Source organism: Micropterus salmoides, unplaced genomic scaffold (genome assembly GCF_014851395.1).
Source record: "Micropterus salmoides isolate LMB-PRFRI ecotype aquatic unplaced genomic scaffold, ASM1485139v1 Ms_hic_scaffold_7, whole genome shotgun sequence".
Classification (NCBI taxonomy): domain Eukaryota; kingdom Metazoa; phylum Chordata; class Actinopteri; order Centrarchiformes; family Centrarchidae; genus Micropterus; species Micropterus salmoides.
In genome coordinates, this window is record NW_024044459.1 from 19,477,530 (window position 1) to 19,490,610 (window position 13,081).

At 38.3% G+C, this 13,081-nt stretch overlaps 1 protein-coding gene across 1 annotated transcript; it reads right to left on the reverse strand.

Annotated features, from left to right (window-relative positions):
- Positions 1-499: 499 nt before the first annotated feature.
- mrps27 (mitochondrial ribosomal protein S27) lies at positions 500-12,529 on the reverse strand. Its single transcript, XM_038704098.1, has 11 exons — positions 12,400-12,529; positions 12,044-12,121; positions 10,696-10,766; positions 10,501-10,559; positions 9,796-9,910; positions 9,078-9,156; positions 7,694-7,809; positions 7,410-7,512; positions 7,140-7,282; positions 5,340-5,501; positions 500-3,869 (listed from the first exon to the last, which is right to left on the reverse strand). Exons 1-11 carry the CDS (start codon positions 12,467-12,469, stop codon positions 3,621-3,623), a joined length of 1,245 nt encoding a protein of 414 aa, XP_038560026.1. The 5' UTR covers positions 12,470-12,529; the 3' UTR covers positions 500-3,620.
- Between the last annotated feature and the right edge of the window lie 552 nt (positions 12,530-13,081).

Sequence of the window (13,081 nt, forward strand, 5' to 3'; positions counted from 1 at the left end):
CGCTTTCCTCTTGCAGATTCGGTAATATTTACATATCTCAAAAAATCCATGACACAGTTCCCCAGCAAACCTCCCCTCCCCGTCCACGAAAACACACACAGGTCTTTCAAAACACTTAAAAGGCTCTGGGAATCAGCTAACCATTGATGTGGATGTCAAACTTCCTGACTTTTCCCCCTCATCACATCTCACCTGTTTGACACCTGCTCAAACACCTGAAATGACAAACCCATCTCTGACAACGGCAAGAAATGGAAACAACTCGTGTTACTTTTAAACCACTGATTTTACATTGAGCTGAAGGACGAGAACCTGACAAAGGATGATGAATGACTCATTTTCTATTACAGATTAGAGTTAATTTGTCTACGGCTTTTGCATGGTTAAAGCTTCATAAGTAGGAGATACGAATCACAGAAAATAATGGCATGAGCTTTTGCAGCCTTCAGAGGGAAGCTGCTATAACTTGAAAGACTTAATTGCTGGGAGACTGAGAAGATAGTGACACATTCCTTTATTAAATTTACATATGCATATTTTGGCTTATCCGGAGGTTCAACTCACCACTTAACTGTTATTAATGTAGCAAGAAGGGCAGTTGCACCACACAATGTGAAATGGAATTGTGTGTACAAATAACATTTTAAAAAATCAGCAAATGAAATTGATGAAATGAAACCAATACATCAATATTGTCCTAAACCATGGTCAATAGAAGAGGAAAGATTGCGACGAAGCCTCCACTAAATAATAAGCAGTTAAAGGATAAGGTTGTTATTATGCATTTTTCTTAAAATCCCATGAAAACCCTACTGATGATACTACTCCCACTCAAGTGCTGCTATAACTTATTGCTCTATGCAATAGATTCCCACTGTTGCACAAAAACTATGCATCTATTTAACACATCAGTGAGCCTTAGCGTTGCACTGGGTTTAATTTGGTTTGATTAGTGTTGGATAAACACTACAGTGACCAGGAACAAATGACCATGATCATAAATAATCACAGGGTTAACTTCCAGTCAACCTGAGGGGACAGGACTTAAGACATCATTTCTGGAGTTTGACAAAACAATCTCAAAAAGCTCTGGAGAAAACTGACCTTGAGTTGAGATTGCTTGTTTATTTGAATCAGCTGTTTCCAAGGTCAGGAATGAACTGTCGAGATCTCCAAGATGTGCTCTAAATCATGGGAAGTTCGAACATCTACATTTCCATAACAAGTGATTTGATCTGCTGATCACTTGTTGAGCCGTGTGATACAGCCAAAAGCAGCACAACAGGATTAGGTTGGGCCCGCTATTTATAAATTAATTAAGTTGTGAAATGTCATCTGTGTAAAGTCATTCTTAAATTCATGTATCTACTTGCTAGTTTAACACAAAACTTAAAGATTTGTCTTAGCTAGTAAAGACAAGACAAAGAAGTAATGTGTGGGAAACGTCTATAGCGGCTTCAATCAAAAGCGGTAAACTATGTGAATAGGAAGCCACTGTAGCATCACAAGCTGTGACGTAACTTCCAAATACCATAAAACTTCAATTAAAGCCTAGTCCAGATTAAATGCCTGTCCTTTTTACTGACCTGGTGTGGCTACACAAATAAACGCAGGTCTTAATTAGATGCCTAGTCTGGTTTTTACATTATGTGCTCTGGATTTATAAAACCTCTCGAAGCCCACCGGGTCACTTCCCCTTGAGCTAGTTCTAAGCTGCTTAGATCACATACAAATATAAATGTTAAACTTTTGTCAGCATGGATATGCTACACATCCCTAGACTGAATAGATTCTCCACAATACAATTTTTCAGTTCATTTTAAGCAAACAATGAACACCAAAGTATAATTTATGATATAATAAACAAGAGAGGTGAAAAAAAAAGTGGGGACTCACTACCCTTGAATAGGTCATTAAGTCCGGATATGTGTTCATTCCTTGATTATTTAGAATATATTCAATATAGGGTGGCAATGGCGCAATGGATAAAACACATGCTCTTGGTTTGAGAGACCCGGGTTCAATCCCCCACTGTGACCCATCGACCATTGTGTCCCTGAGCAATACGCTTAACACGTCATACTCCAGAGGCGTGCGACATGTATAGCAATTGTAAGTCGCTTTGGATAAAAGTGTCAGCTAAATGTAAATTTAACTTTTCCAACTTGAGAATGTAAGAATGACATTACATGCATCGAGAAATGTTTTAGAGCAAGTACCAATGCTTCTCATACAGTGAAGAATGACTGGGAAATGTTATTAACCTTCCACTAACTTTGCTAGCGACACTTAATGTTTTGTAATTCAGGTATGTGTTGTTGCGTGAAATTCAAATTAAAAACTTGCCATTTTACGTCATTTTTAAACAGCATTTTAATCCAGTGCCAGGACACATGTGTAAACCGTATTACCTCTTACTCTTCTATCTGAAAGGGTCACATATTATGTTTTAATTTAGTGATGCGTCAGTCTCCACTTCGTTGACCCTGGACTGAGTTGCTGTTTTTAAGGTCAAAAAGGAAAACTTACATGCTCAGTTTCAGGTGGTGGATAGAAGCAACACCTCCATGTTGTGATATTCAGAAGGGACTAAATATAAATAATGCTATTTTCTAACCTCTAAATTGCATTTCTGATGCTTATATAAAAAGACACACTGGCTATGAGTGAGGAGCTGCTCTCAGAAAAGCAGCAAAGAGCCATCACAATAGTTCTTGTTTTAAACATTTCGTGCTGCTCATTCATCCTAGACTGCATACCAAGCTGTTTCCCAAGATCATGCTCTGAATACTGAATAGCTGCAACATAATGTGGAATGAACACATTACGTGCAGTACCACAACAGCATTTTCTTCTCCAAAGATCTATTATCTTATCTTTCTGTGGCGTCTAAACACGCTTTCCTTTATTTGCCAGTTAACTATTAGCCAGTTAATTGTGTGCTCTTGCTGTAGTAGCTGATGCTGCACTCTGTTGAGAGGTTCACTTTTTAACAAACACTGAAGTACACTGTGTCTATTTATACTGTTCAGGATCTAATACACGAAAGGTTTCTGGTCATAAATGCATTCCTTTCCATGCAAAAAATTGGCTATCAGCAAATTCTTCTGTGCAATACCCCCCTTCAATCCCCTGTGAGAAAACGTCCAAAGATGCTTCTCTCTCTCTCACACACACACACACACACACACACACACACACACACAGAGGAGTGGGAGGATGTGATGGTAAGATCTTTCCCCAGCTTTACCCTTTTTTGCTCACGAGGTCAACCGATGATCAGGCTCAACAATTGATGTGTGCATAAGTTCCAATAATGATATCATCCCCGTAGTCCAAATCAGAAAATTGGTAAATGAGAGACAGAATTTCATATACAAATGAAACCTTATCTTGACAATATATTTATATTTGCCGCTCTTAATTCTATAAAAACAGAGCAACACTTAATTACATAAGAACACAATAATTGAATTACAAAAGTAACTAATGACACAAGCAGATGTAATGTTGATATTTCACAATTTGAGGCGTATGTTATATCCTAAGTATATACAATTTGAATGTACGTACTCAATAGACAGTTTAGTGATCTTCATTCAACTCCATCTTAAGAGTCTCTATGCCTGCTGGGCTGCAGCCTTTGAAGCTAACCGCTCCTGTTTCTCCTGCTCGGCCTTCTCCCTCATTGCTTTCTCTCTCTGAATCAGCTGCCTCTTCTCAGCCTCCCATGCCTGCATCCGGCTCTCGTACTGCTCCAAGTCGGGTTTTTCTGCAGCCGCCAGGTTCTGCTGGGCAAGAGTGGTAACTAAATCCTGGAAGGAGGCAGAGTCCACTTTACCCAGAGACTCCAGCTGCCTGCTCAGTTCCTGAAAATGCAGGGAAACAAAGACGGTGACGCGCCCAACAGTGACCTCATCACGTCATTTAAAGGACTTGTATGAAACCCTCCAAACCGGTGAACTCTTTTCAATACATTTCAAAAAAGCTCAAGCTTCACAGTCTATAAAACACATTAAGGTTTAGATGTTCTGATCTGTACAGATTTCATTTTTAGAAACTAGTGCTTATAAAAGCCCTTAAAAAGAGTGCTACTTCTGGTAATTAGTGACACAGCTGGCCAGCTCTGTGGCCTTGAGAAGTTCAGATCTTAAAAGGTCCAATCAAGCTTGACTGCCACACTCGACTTATTAAATACATAAACATATAACTGCTGTGAACCACAAAACTGATAAGTTATTTATTTAACTTTGTTTTTAGACATATGCATCTATATATGCTGTGTTTGGCAGACACTGAATTACATTTTTTTGTAGTCGGTTTAATACAGCTGTAGTTCAGGTAGACCCACAACAGACCACACTGACTGGCCGGCATCTGATATTAAAGATACTAACCTGATCAGTAAAACTAGTCACAAGTTGAAAAAGGTTCCCTGTGGAGCTTTTGAGTACTATTACCACAACAGAGCAATGTTTTTATGAGTGGGACCCTGTTAGTTCACTCTTGTGCACGTGCGCACGCAGCAGACGTGATATTCAACTGATCAACAGGTGGTGGCAACACGTCAAGAAACACCACTACTGGGCCAACAAAGGCAAAGAAAGAAGAATACTGCAAGCTAGTAAACATGACTGAAAAAGATCCATGAGGAAAGAAATGTGTTCAATATTTTATATTTGTCAGCAGTAGTAGTAATAATAGAAGTGTGGTAAAACGCACAGCCCCCTTAAATTAATTAATTAGTATCATCGACTAGAGAGCTGCTAATCAAACCATATCTCAGTCGATTCATTAAATTCCCATTTATTTAAAAAAGAAGGGAAAAAAAGCCTCCCTCTGTATTTGACAACAGAGCAATGCAGGATATAATCTTAAACTGACAAAACAATATCAGTGAAAAGGAGCATGGAGGAGCTCACAGGCATGAACACTGCTGTAGTCCTAAAGTCTTATCTCCAGAAAAGGTAACATTGATGCACTGTGTCTTAAACATTACTGATGCAAGCCATTGTCAAAAGCAGACCCCTATTTTTAGATACTTGCTACAGATAGATAATTTATTATCTTTTTATTTATTATTCTTGGTTATTTAGCTAAGACTGTTTTAAATCGCTTTCTTGATTGTGTGTTATGTAAACACTCAATTCAAAAGAATCAATAAAAAAAAAAAAAACTTATTGTTCTGTCCAACTGGATTTTCCTGAGAAAATTCTGAGCAATAGCCCCAGTCATGACAGGAAACACGGTCTGCTGGCTTGCCCTGACAAGAAAAACTCATGTAAATTCAGTTGCAACTACAAACAAAAGCACACCTGTCGCACACGACACCGACTCACCTTGAATCTGCTGGCATACTGAGGTAGCCTAGCCCGCTCGGCCTGATCATCTTCATCTACAGTGTCTTCCTTCTTGTCCTCGTCACCTGCTGACTCCTCTCCAGAGGAATCAGTGTCTGAGGTAGAACACAGTTCCTGCAGCAAGTCATTCACGTAGTCCAGCTGAAGGATAATGGAAAAAAAATAATAAGGTCAAGGACACTTCTCCCCCCCCACGTTCTTTTTTGTTATTATGTTTGCCAAATCAATATAATGTTCTGAAACACCTGCCACTGTTTTTATTAAAACGTAAAATTTTTATATTTTCAACTTTGTAAGAAGATGCAGTTCCTCATCCAAAGATTACACAACAACAAACTTAATGATAATGGAGGCTGAACACCTCAATTGGCAACTCACCTCCTAATCTTAGGAAGAGGTAAGATTAACTATTACCTGAGGCGGCAGACGCCACCACCTTCATTTGGGATGTAATATTTCCTCTCTGTCCTGCTGTGTTATCTGCTCTGTCTACATTATGGCTGCGCCGCTGTCAGACACAAGCCATTTAGTCCCCGTTGCTGTGATTCTTACAGACATCCTCACTGCTGCAGGCTCTTCAAAATCTCATTAGACGTGAACAAAGCTGAACTATTGAACTGGACAGCACAGACCGGATTAGGGGCGCTACGCCCGACTGTGCATTTGTGCATATATGTAAAAATAACAACAATATGACAGCGCGTGTGTGTGTGTTCCATCTCAGCAGATGAAGACCGTCTTTATCATCCACCCCACCTGGAGAGTAACAACTGTCTCTAGTCACACCCACAGTAAGTGGAGTAGACCGATAGCAAAAGTCCAAATGAGTGCAGAGAGTAATCCAGTCTGGCACCTTGGGTTTGTTATATTTCTATATCTTGTACTTGTATTATCAATGCTGTACAGTGTTGTGCAGTGTTTGTTGTCTGTCATGTGTGTGATTGTTATATTGTGCCCACACTGTAAATTTATTTGTCTTAGAGGAGGTGGCCACATGCAGGAACCTGCTAACCAGAAATGAGCACAAAGACTACAACCAGGAGCCTATTTCAATCAAAAAAGAGAAAAAAATTTACATTTATCTTTTCTAAAGTCACTGTGGTTTCATGTTGTCATGTGATATGATATAGTCCAACTTTTATTCTCCTGACACAGATTCCAATAACTCAACTCAGGTCATCTGCTGATACTGAGTAAGTGACCTGATACCAGCGCTCTTCTTTACCCCAAATTTAGAAGCTACAAACCTCACTATAGTGGGATTGTGTCAATTTAAGGCAACATGATGCCAGGGATTTCTGTGGAGCTGAATATTGAGTCGCCAGCCTTCTGTGACTTAATGATTATAACTGAAAGCAGAAACGATCTCTTATACGCCAATAATGTCAATATTTGCCACTATGGGCATTTTTACCTTTTTATATCTTATCATTATATGATACCAAGCTAATCATACTGTCATCCTCAATATAAACATATAGTTGAATTTATACTTCTAACAGTGTCAATCAAAACATTATTCTCTTTGTAAATTTATGTTGTATTGGACTGCATTAGATTTTATAAGTGTACCTAATAAAGTGGTCACTGAGTGTATATCCAATAGCAACCTCAGTTATGACCAAAATAAAAGTTGCCCATACCTGGCAACCCACAGCTGTCTGTACACCTTTACATTAAATAAACAAAATAAAAACATATAACCATATTTTGTGTAAGATGACTACACTCACACACGCACACAAAATGAAATACTCCTTTGAATTCCTCAGTCCTTACTGTGTACTTGGACAGCTTGACATCACCAGAAGCAGCAGCCACTCTCTCCATGACAGCCAGTGCTCGGTCCAGATACCCACAACCCCAGAAGAGAGGCATCCCCTTGAACACGGCATGTATGCCCTTTAACATCTCTACCTTGCCTGGATGGGGGAAGGAGGAGGAGTAGAATTAATGAGACAAACAGTCTGACGAAAAAGCACAGGATGAATTAATCACCTTGAAAATAAAGAGTCCAACAATGTGTGGGGAAGAAACTTAAAGACAGACCTAGGAGAGCATTGCCAAGTAGCTGGGCGCTGAGCCCAACAGTGCTATCTTGCTTCAGTCCACAGATAAGCAGTGATGCTCCCAATGCCCGCTCCTCTGACAACTGAACACAGCATGTTAGTTAGTCCTGCTGCAACATTCACATGTTAACGAGTTACAGGCATCCATTTCTCCTAAATGAATATGTAGCATAGAGCACAGTCTCATAGTACAACTTCACTGTAGTGCCTAACCTAAACTACTGTATTTCCAACTCTAAGAATATTCTGGGCTGTTTCACTCACAGCGAGTTGTGGTCTGGATGCTATGTAACTACCCAGAGCGTGCAGAGACAGGATCTGCGTGGAGGGAAGGTCGAAGGCCTCCTGAAGCATTACTTCTTCAACCACCGAGCAGGCACCTGCACAATCACAATAAAGACATGAGGTCATGTTTTACATGACACTTTTGTATTTTTCTTTCTATAATGAATGTTATCATCCTCTGATTATTTTTATAAGGCTGCTACCGTAAATACTTTTACAGATAAGTCAGATGAAAAGTATTTTTGCTAAACTTATAGCAAACATAGGGACTTCTTAGAGATCATAACATTGAATGAGATGGCAGGCTAAGAGTAAGAACAGAAATTTTTAAAATCACAAGAATTCAACATGATTTTTGAATCAATGGGTTTGCAGTGCAATCTTAGCCACCTCTTGTAAAGTTAAAAGGATAAGTCTGGTGTTTTTCTACGTTTTTCTTATCAACAAATCCAATGAAAAGACCAAAATAAACAATAGGCCAAATGTAGAGTAAATTTTAATTTACAGAAAAACAAACGGAAATTTAAATGAATGCACATTTTCATACTGCTATGAGAATATTAGGAGTTGGTTCATCAAGATGCTGAACAGCTGCTGGCGCTAATTTTCCAGCCGGATGCCATTTAACCATTGCAGAAGAAGAGAGTGCAAGAGACGATGCAATTAAAAAAAAAAAAAAAATGTGAATAATATTAAAGTTTTTTCATGTATTATTCGAGGAATGTTACAGTCTCTTATTGGTTCACTCTCTGATGATTTCATGTGCCAATATTTTTGCCTTGCTTAGCCTAAAAACACAATGCAATATTTCAATTTCTTGTTGAAAATGTGCATAAAAACAGGCACTTATTGCCATTACACTTTATACACACACACTCCTCAGTCCATCTCTCCCTTACATCCCTACTTCTCTACCCTGTCTGTGGCACCCAGCCCCAAGCTGAATACTGTCAGATGCATCCTTAAAATAAATGAAACATCTGATTTGAGTTGCAAAACTTAAGTTATACAGTATAGAAGCGCTAAACAAACTCTGAAATCATAAGTTTTTCAAATGTAATCAAAACTTCAACATACAACTGAAAACATTGTAATACCAGCTGTGTGCCTTCACTTGTTGAAAAACAATGTATTGTTTACATTCTAATGTTATTACAGAAAACATAATCAGGCTTCCCCTTTACCTCCGTCTCTTACAAACAAGGAAAGAAATGTTTAAAATCTGATTTCGGTGATTTGACAGGCAGCCTGTTCCCACTCCTGGCACTATTCAAAATCAACAAGAATGTGTTTGGAAACCTGCTGGTGTGCTTTATTTCAGTGCCTGAATGTTGATTGAAAACATGCTTTAAATAAGCCTTACTTTTAAAGTCTCCATCTTTAATGTAAGAATCTATGAGCAGGTTAAATGTGAAGTCATCTGGGAATATTCCATACTGGACCTGCGTACACACACACACACACACACACACACACACACACACACACACACAATATTTGCATCACATGTATAGCATCATATTTTCCATTTATCCATTGAGTGTTTACCCTACATGATTTGGTAGAGATGCTGCACATCACACACAATACTAAAACTGCTGCTTCCTAATGCAATGAGACCTCTAATCTCACAGTAATATGATACCAATCAAAACAACAAACAGATGTGGCTATACTGACAGAGCCCGCTCCGTGTTACACCGTGTTACACCGTGTTACACCGTGTTACGTGTGAACATGTCATTGGCTATGGACGTCTTTGCTTTCAGAATAAGTCAATGATTCGCAGATCCTACAACTCTTTCCAGGAACCGTACACATGCTGCGCTGAAAATTTAAAACATGTTTGACGTTATTTGTGCTACTCAGATTGATATTGAAAATGCATCTGGATGGTTATGTTTGGATCTGTGATCACTCACACTGCCAGATAACTCCATCTGTCAGCCCTCATCAGGAGACTTTGATCAGATTTCCTTTCTGATTATAAAGATGGATCTCCTTTACATTGACCAAAGAGTGCTATGAGCATGTGTCTAGTTTGTTGTTTTAAGAATAAATAGAGGGATTATAATGTGTACCTTGTTTTTAAGTGTGTGCAGGGCTTTCTCCCTGGCCCCGTATTTTAGACACTGTCTGATCCAATCGTGAATGGTCCAGTCTCTCAGGTACCAACAGTTTGGACTGTGACGAAACCTGGAGGGATCAAAAGAAAAAAAACAACACCACATGGCGTGCTTATTTTTTTAACATCCATCACAGTTCCACTTTATTAACGTGCAAGATGTAATAACAGGAAGGATGTGAGGAAGAGAAGAAATGACATGCGATCACATTTGAATGTCACCAGTCTGTGGTAAACAATTTCAGTTCAAAGAGCAAATTTGACAACTTAATAATGAAGAATCAGCACTAATAACTGAAATTGAATGCATTAACAATAATTATTAATATTCAGAGACTTCCCAAAGTGTAAAGAAATGTATTTAACCCTCACCCAATAATGAGAATGAATGTGACCTGAACAAGAGCGTGATTGGGAAATATACTAAATGTTGTAATCCCAAGAATGGGTGCAGATTCCAGAGGAAGGGGTAAACAGGAAAGGTCTGGAGTTGCCCCGAACAAAGAAAAGCATGTGACTGAATATAAACCAAAACAGACAAACCAAACAGACAATTCATTCCAAGAAAAGCACAAAAGTTGGTACCACACAAAACCACAGGAGCAGAAGATATCTGACACATAAAACGAAGAACCTGATACAGACAGATGATTCCTCTCACTTGTAAAGGTAGTACTCTGCTTGATCAACTTCCTCTCGAGATGAAATGTTGTCAACAAACTGAAACACAAACAAAAAATATAAATAGTAGGACTTTGTCCCCACTGACATCAAATTCAAACTTATTTATTGTTATTTATCAGTGACTGGGTTTATCATGAAACAGATTAGCTATTTCAATCTATATCCAGCTTACCCGTGACACAGTCAGAGAGCTAACTGGGAGATTCCTATCATATGTCCTTTCCATATTGATGGCCAGAACAGCTGCAAGTAAAGAAAAACATCATCAACAAGACTATTATACAGTTTATCATGTGATAAACTATTGAGAATGTCTTTTACAGGATGACACGCCAATGTGATACAAGGAGATAAAAAAAAGTACCAAATAAAATGTATTATTATTGTGTCATCAAATGCTTCATCTCCAACTGTGATCCATTTGTAGCTTTTAAAAACTTTCCTGATATTAACTTCATGTAAGTCATGGTAGGCTGTGTCCAATAACATCTGCACTTTCTAACAGTTATGAATCAGTGCACCGTGATGCTGTGGTGTTACACTGCCACCCTGTGCTGATCGAGTGTACACACCGTTACATGTGGTGCTGGACTGGTTGCATGCCGGATGTGGATATACGTCAGCTACATGTCACATCTCATCTCAAGTGTTAACTGGTGATTATACCGTAACAGGGCTAGGTATTGTTTGAAAATGTTTGATAACAGTGCATTAACAATACTTTCACTAATTCAATGAAGGAATATAAAAAAATGGAGGGAATATAAAAAGTAATTTTCTGTACAACAAAACAAGCTTGACTAGTGTTTCATTTTGTCATAACACATTAATCTGACATTACAATGCTGCACCTTATCAGAATTTTACCTGAAAATACAACAATTCCAAATTCCTCAAAATTATGATTTAAAAAAAAATAAAAATAAAATAAAATCAGAAATTATCTGGAATTCAATGGCAACTTTCAGTACTTGACAATTATCAATACTCATCAATATGATGCATTTCAGTAAGTACCCAAAATGTACAGAACATTGATATCCAGCCATAAATTATAGCACTCACAATTTAGGGGCAGCCTCTTTTACAATTCAAACTTTAAACCTAAAATCATTGCATGAGGCACAGAAATGTGTCCCGAATTTGGAAGACACAACCGGTGTAACCTCTGCAGCCTTCTGTTACATGTGCAGAAGTATATCCTACCAAGTGGTCAGTCTATAACATGTATGGACATAAATATGACCAATTTAAAGTCTCTGTTTGGGAGGAAACCCTGCCGGACACAGGGAGAACATGGAAGGGATTACAGCCTAGGCTCTTCTTCATTAAAATTAAATGTAATAAAAATATGGATTACATTTTAGAAAACTGACATACTGTATGTAGACTCTGTGACAACATACAGTCCCCCTGGAAAATGCTAAAATCCTGACCTCCATCCACGTTGGACACTCTGGTTGTTATTACCTGGTTAAATGTGATATGAGAAAATTTGCATAAGCAGTTTTAACTCTTACCCAGGTTCTGAGGATCTTTCTCTCTGGCCTCCCACACTTTGGTGTCTGTGTACGCTGCTGAGAGCAACCATCTTCTGGCTGCAAAGACGGTCAACCAAATCATGTAGATACAAATATCACATGGTATGTATAAGTTATTTAATATTACTTTAAGAAACATTCACGACAGAAAAGACGTGTTAAAACCTCGTTTTGCAGGTATCCGGTTATTGTTACAATACAGTTAGCTAATGACATGGACTGGGGACATTTGTCTCTTCCTGCCTAAATATCCAAATAACGACAATGAAGTCCAAAGAAATAGACGTTAAACAAATAAATACAATTAAAAATACAACTATATAAGATGTGTTTACCTGAGGACAGAGAGAAACATTTAACTTTGACTGCTGCAGTCACACATCGCTTCCACACGGAGGCTGCCATCTTTGGACGATACCATTTCTCTGCCAAAGCGGGGTTTTTTTTCGGATGTCGCACTTCTGCTTCTTCTCCTTCTTCTCTGGGTTTTATGGCGGGTCGCAACCAACTTGTTCAGTTGCATACCGCCACCAACTGTACCGGAGTGTGTAATATCAAGGTGTTAGTACTTCAGGTTACAGGTTCAGTGTATCCAAAAGGTAAATAAATAAATAAATAGAAAACTCAATAAAACAAAACAAACAATCAAAAAACAAATAAATAAAAATACTATAAAAAGACTATATGTTATGGTCTAATCCAGCAGATTTGAGAAAATTAAAGAGAGCTTTGCAGCACTCCCTTTTTTCCTCACTCATCCCTAAAATCCCTTCTAAATTTTATCCCCGTCCGAATTCATATATCTTCAGAATCATATTTGCAAACTTCATGATGACATGCTCGACATTTTCAGGAACATTACAAACCTCACATTTATCAGACAAACATTTTGCCATTAAATAAAGTGTTGATTTTAACCCAGTATGTCCAAACCTTAATCTTGAAAAAACACTTCATCTCTTCTACATTTCCCTTTGAAACCCTTCACCTTAATTGATTCCTGTATGCTGTAATAGT

Coding starts and splice junctions, on each gene's coding strand:
- mrps27 (XM_038704098.1), bottom strand. CDS start 12,469: ATGGCAGCCTCCGTGTGGAAGCGATGTGTGACTGCAGCAGTCAAAGTT. Junction 9,157..9,795: donor TGCACACACTTAAAAACAAG/GTACACATTATA, acceptor GTGTGTACGCAG/GTCCAGTATGGAATATTCCC. Junction 5,502..7,139: donor TCAAGCTGTCCAAGTACACA/GTAAGGACTGAG, acceptor ATTATCCTTCAG/CTGGACTACGTGAATGACTT.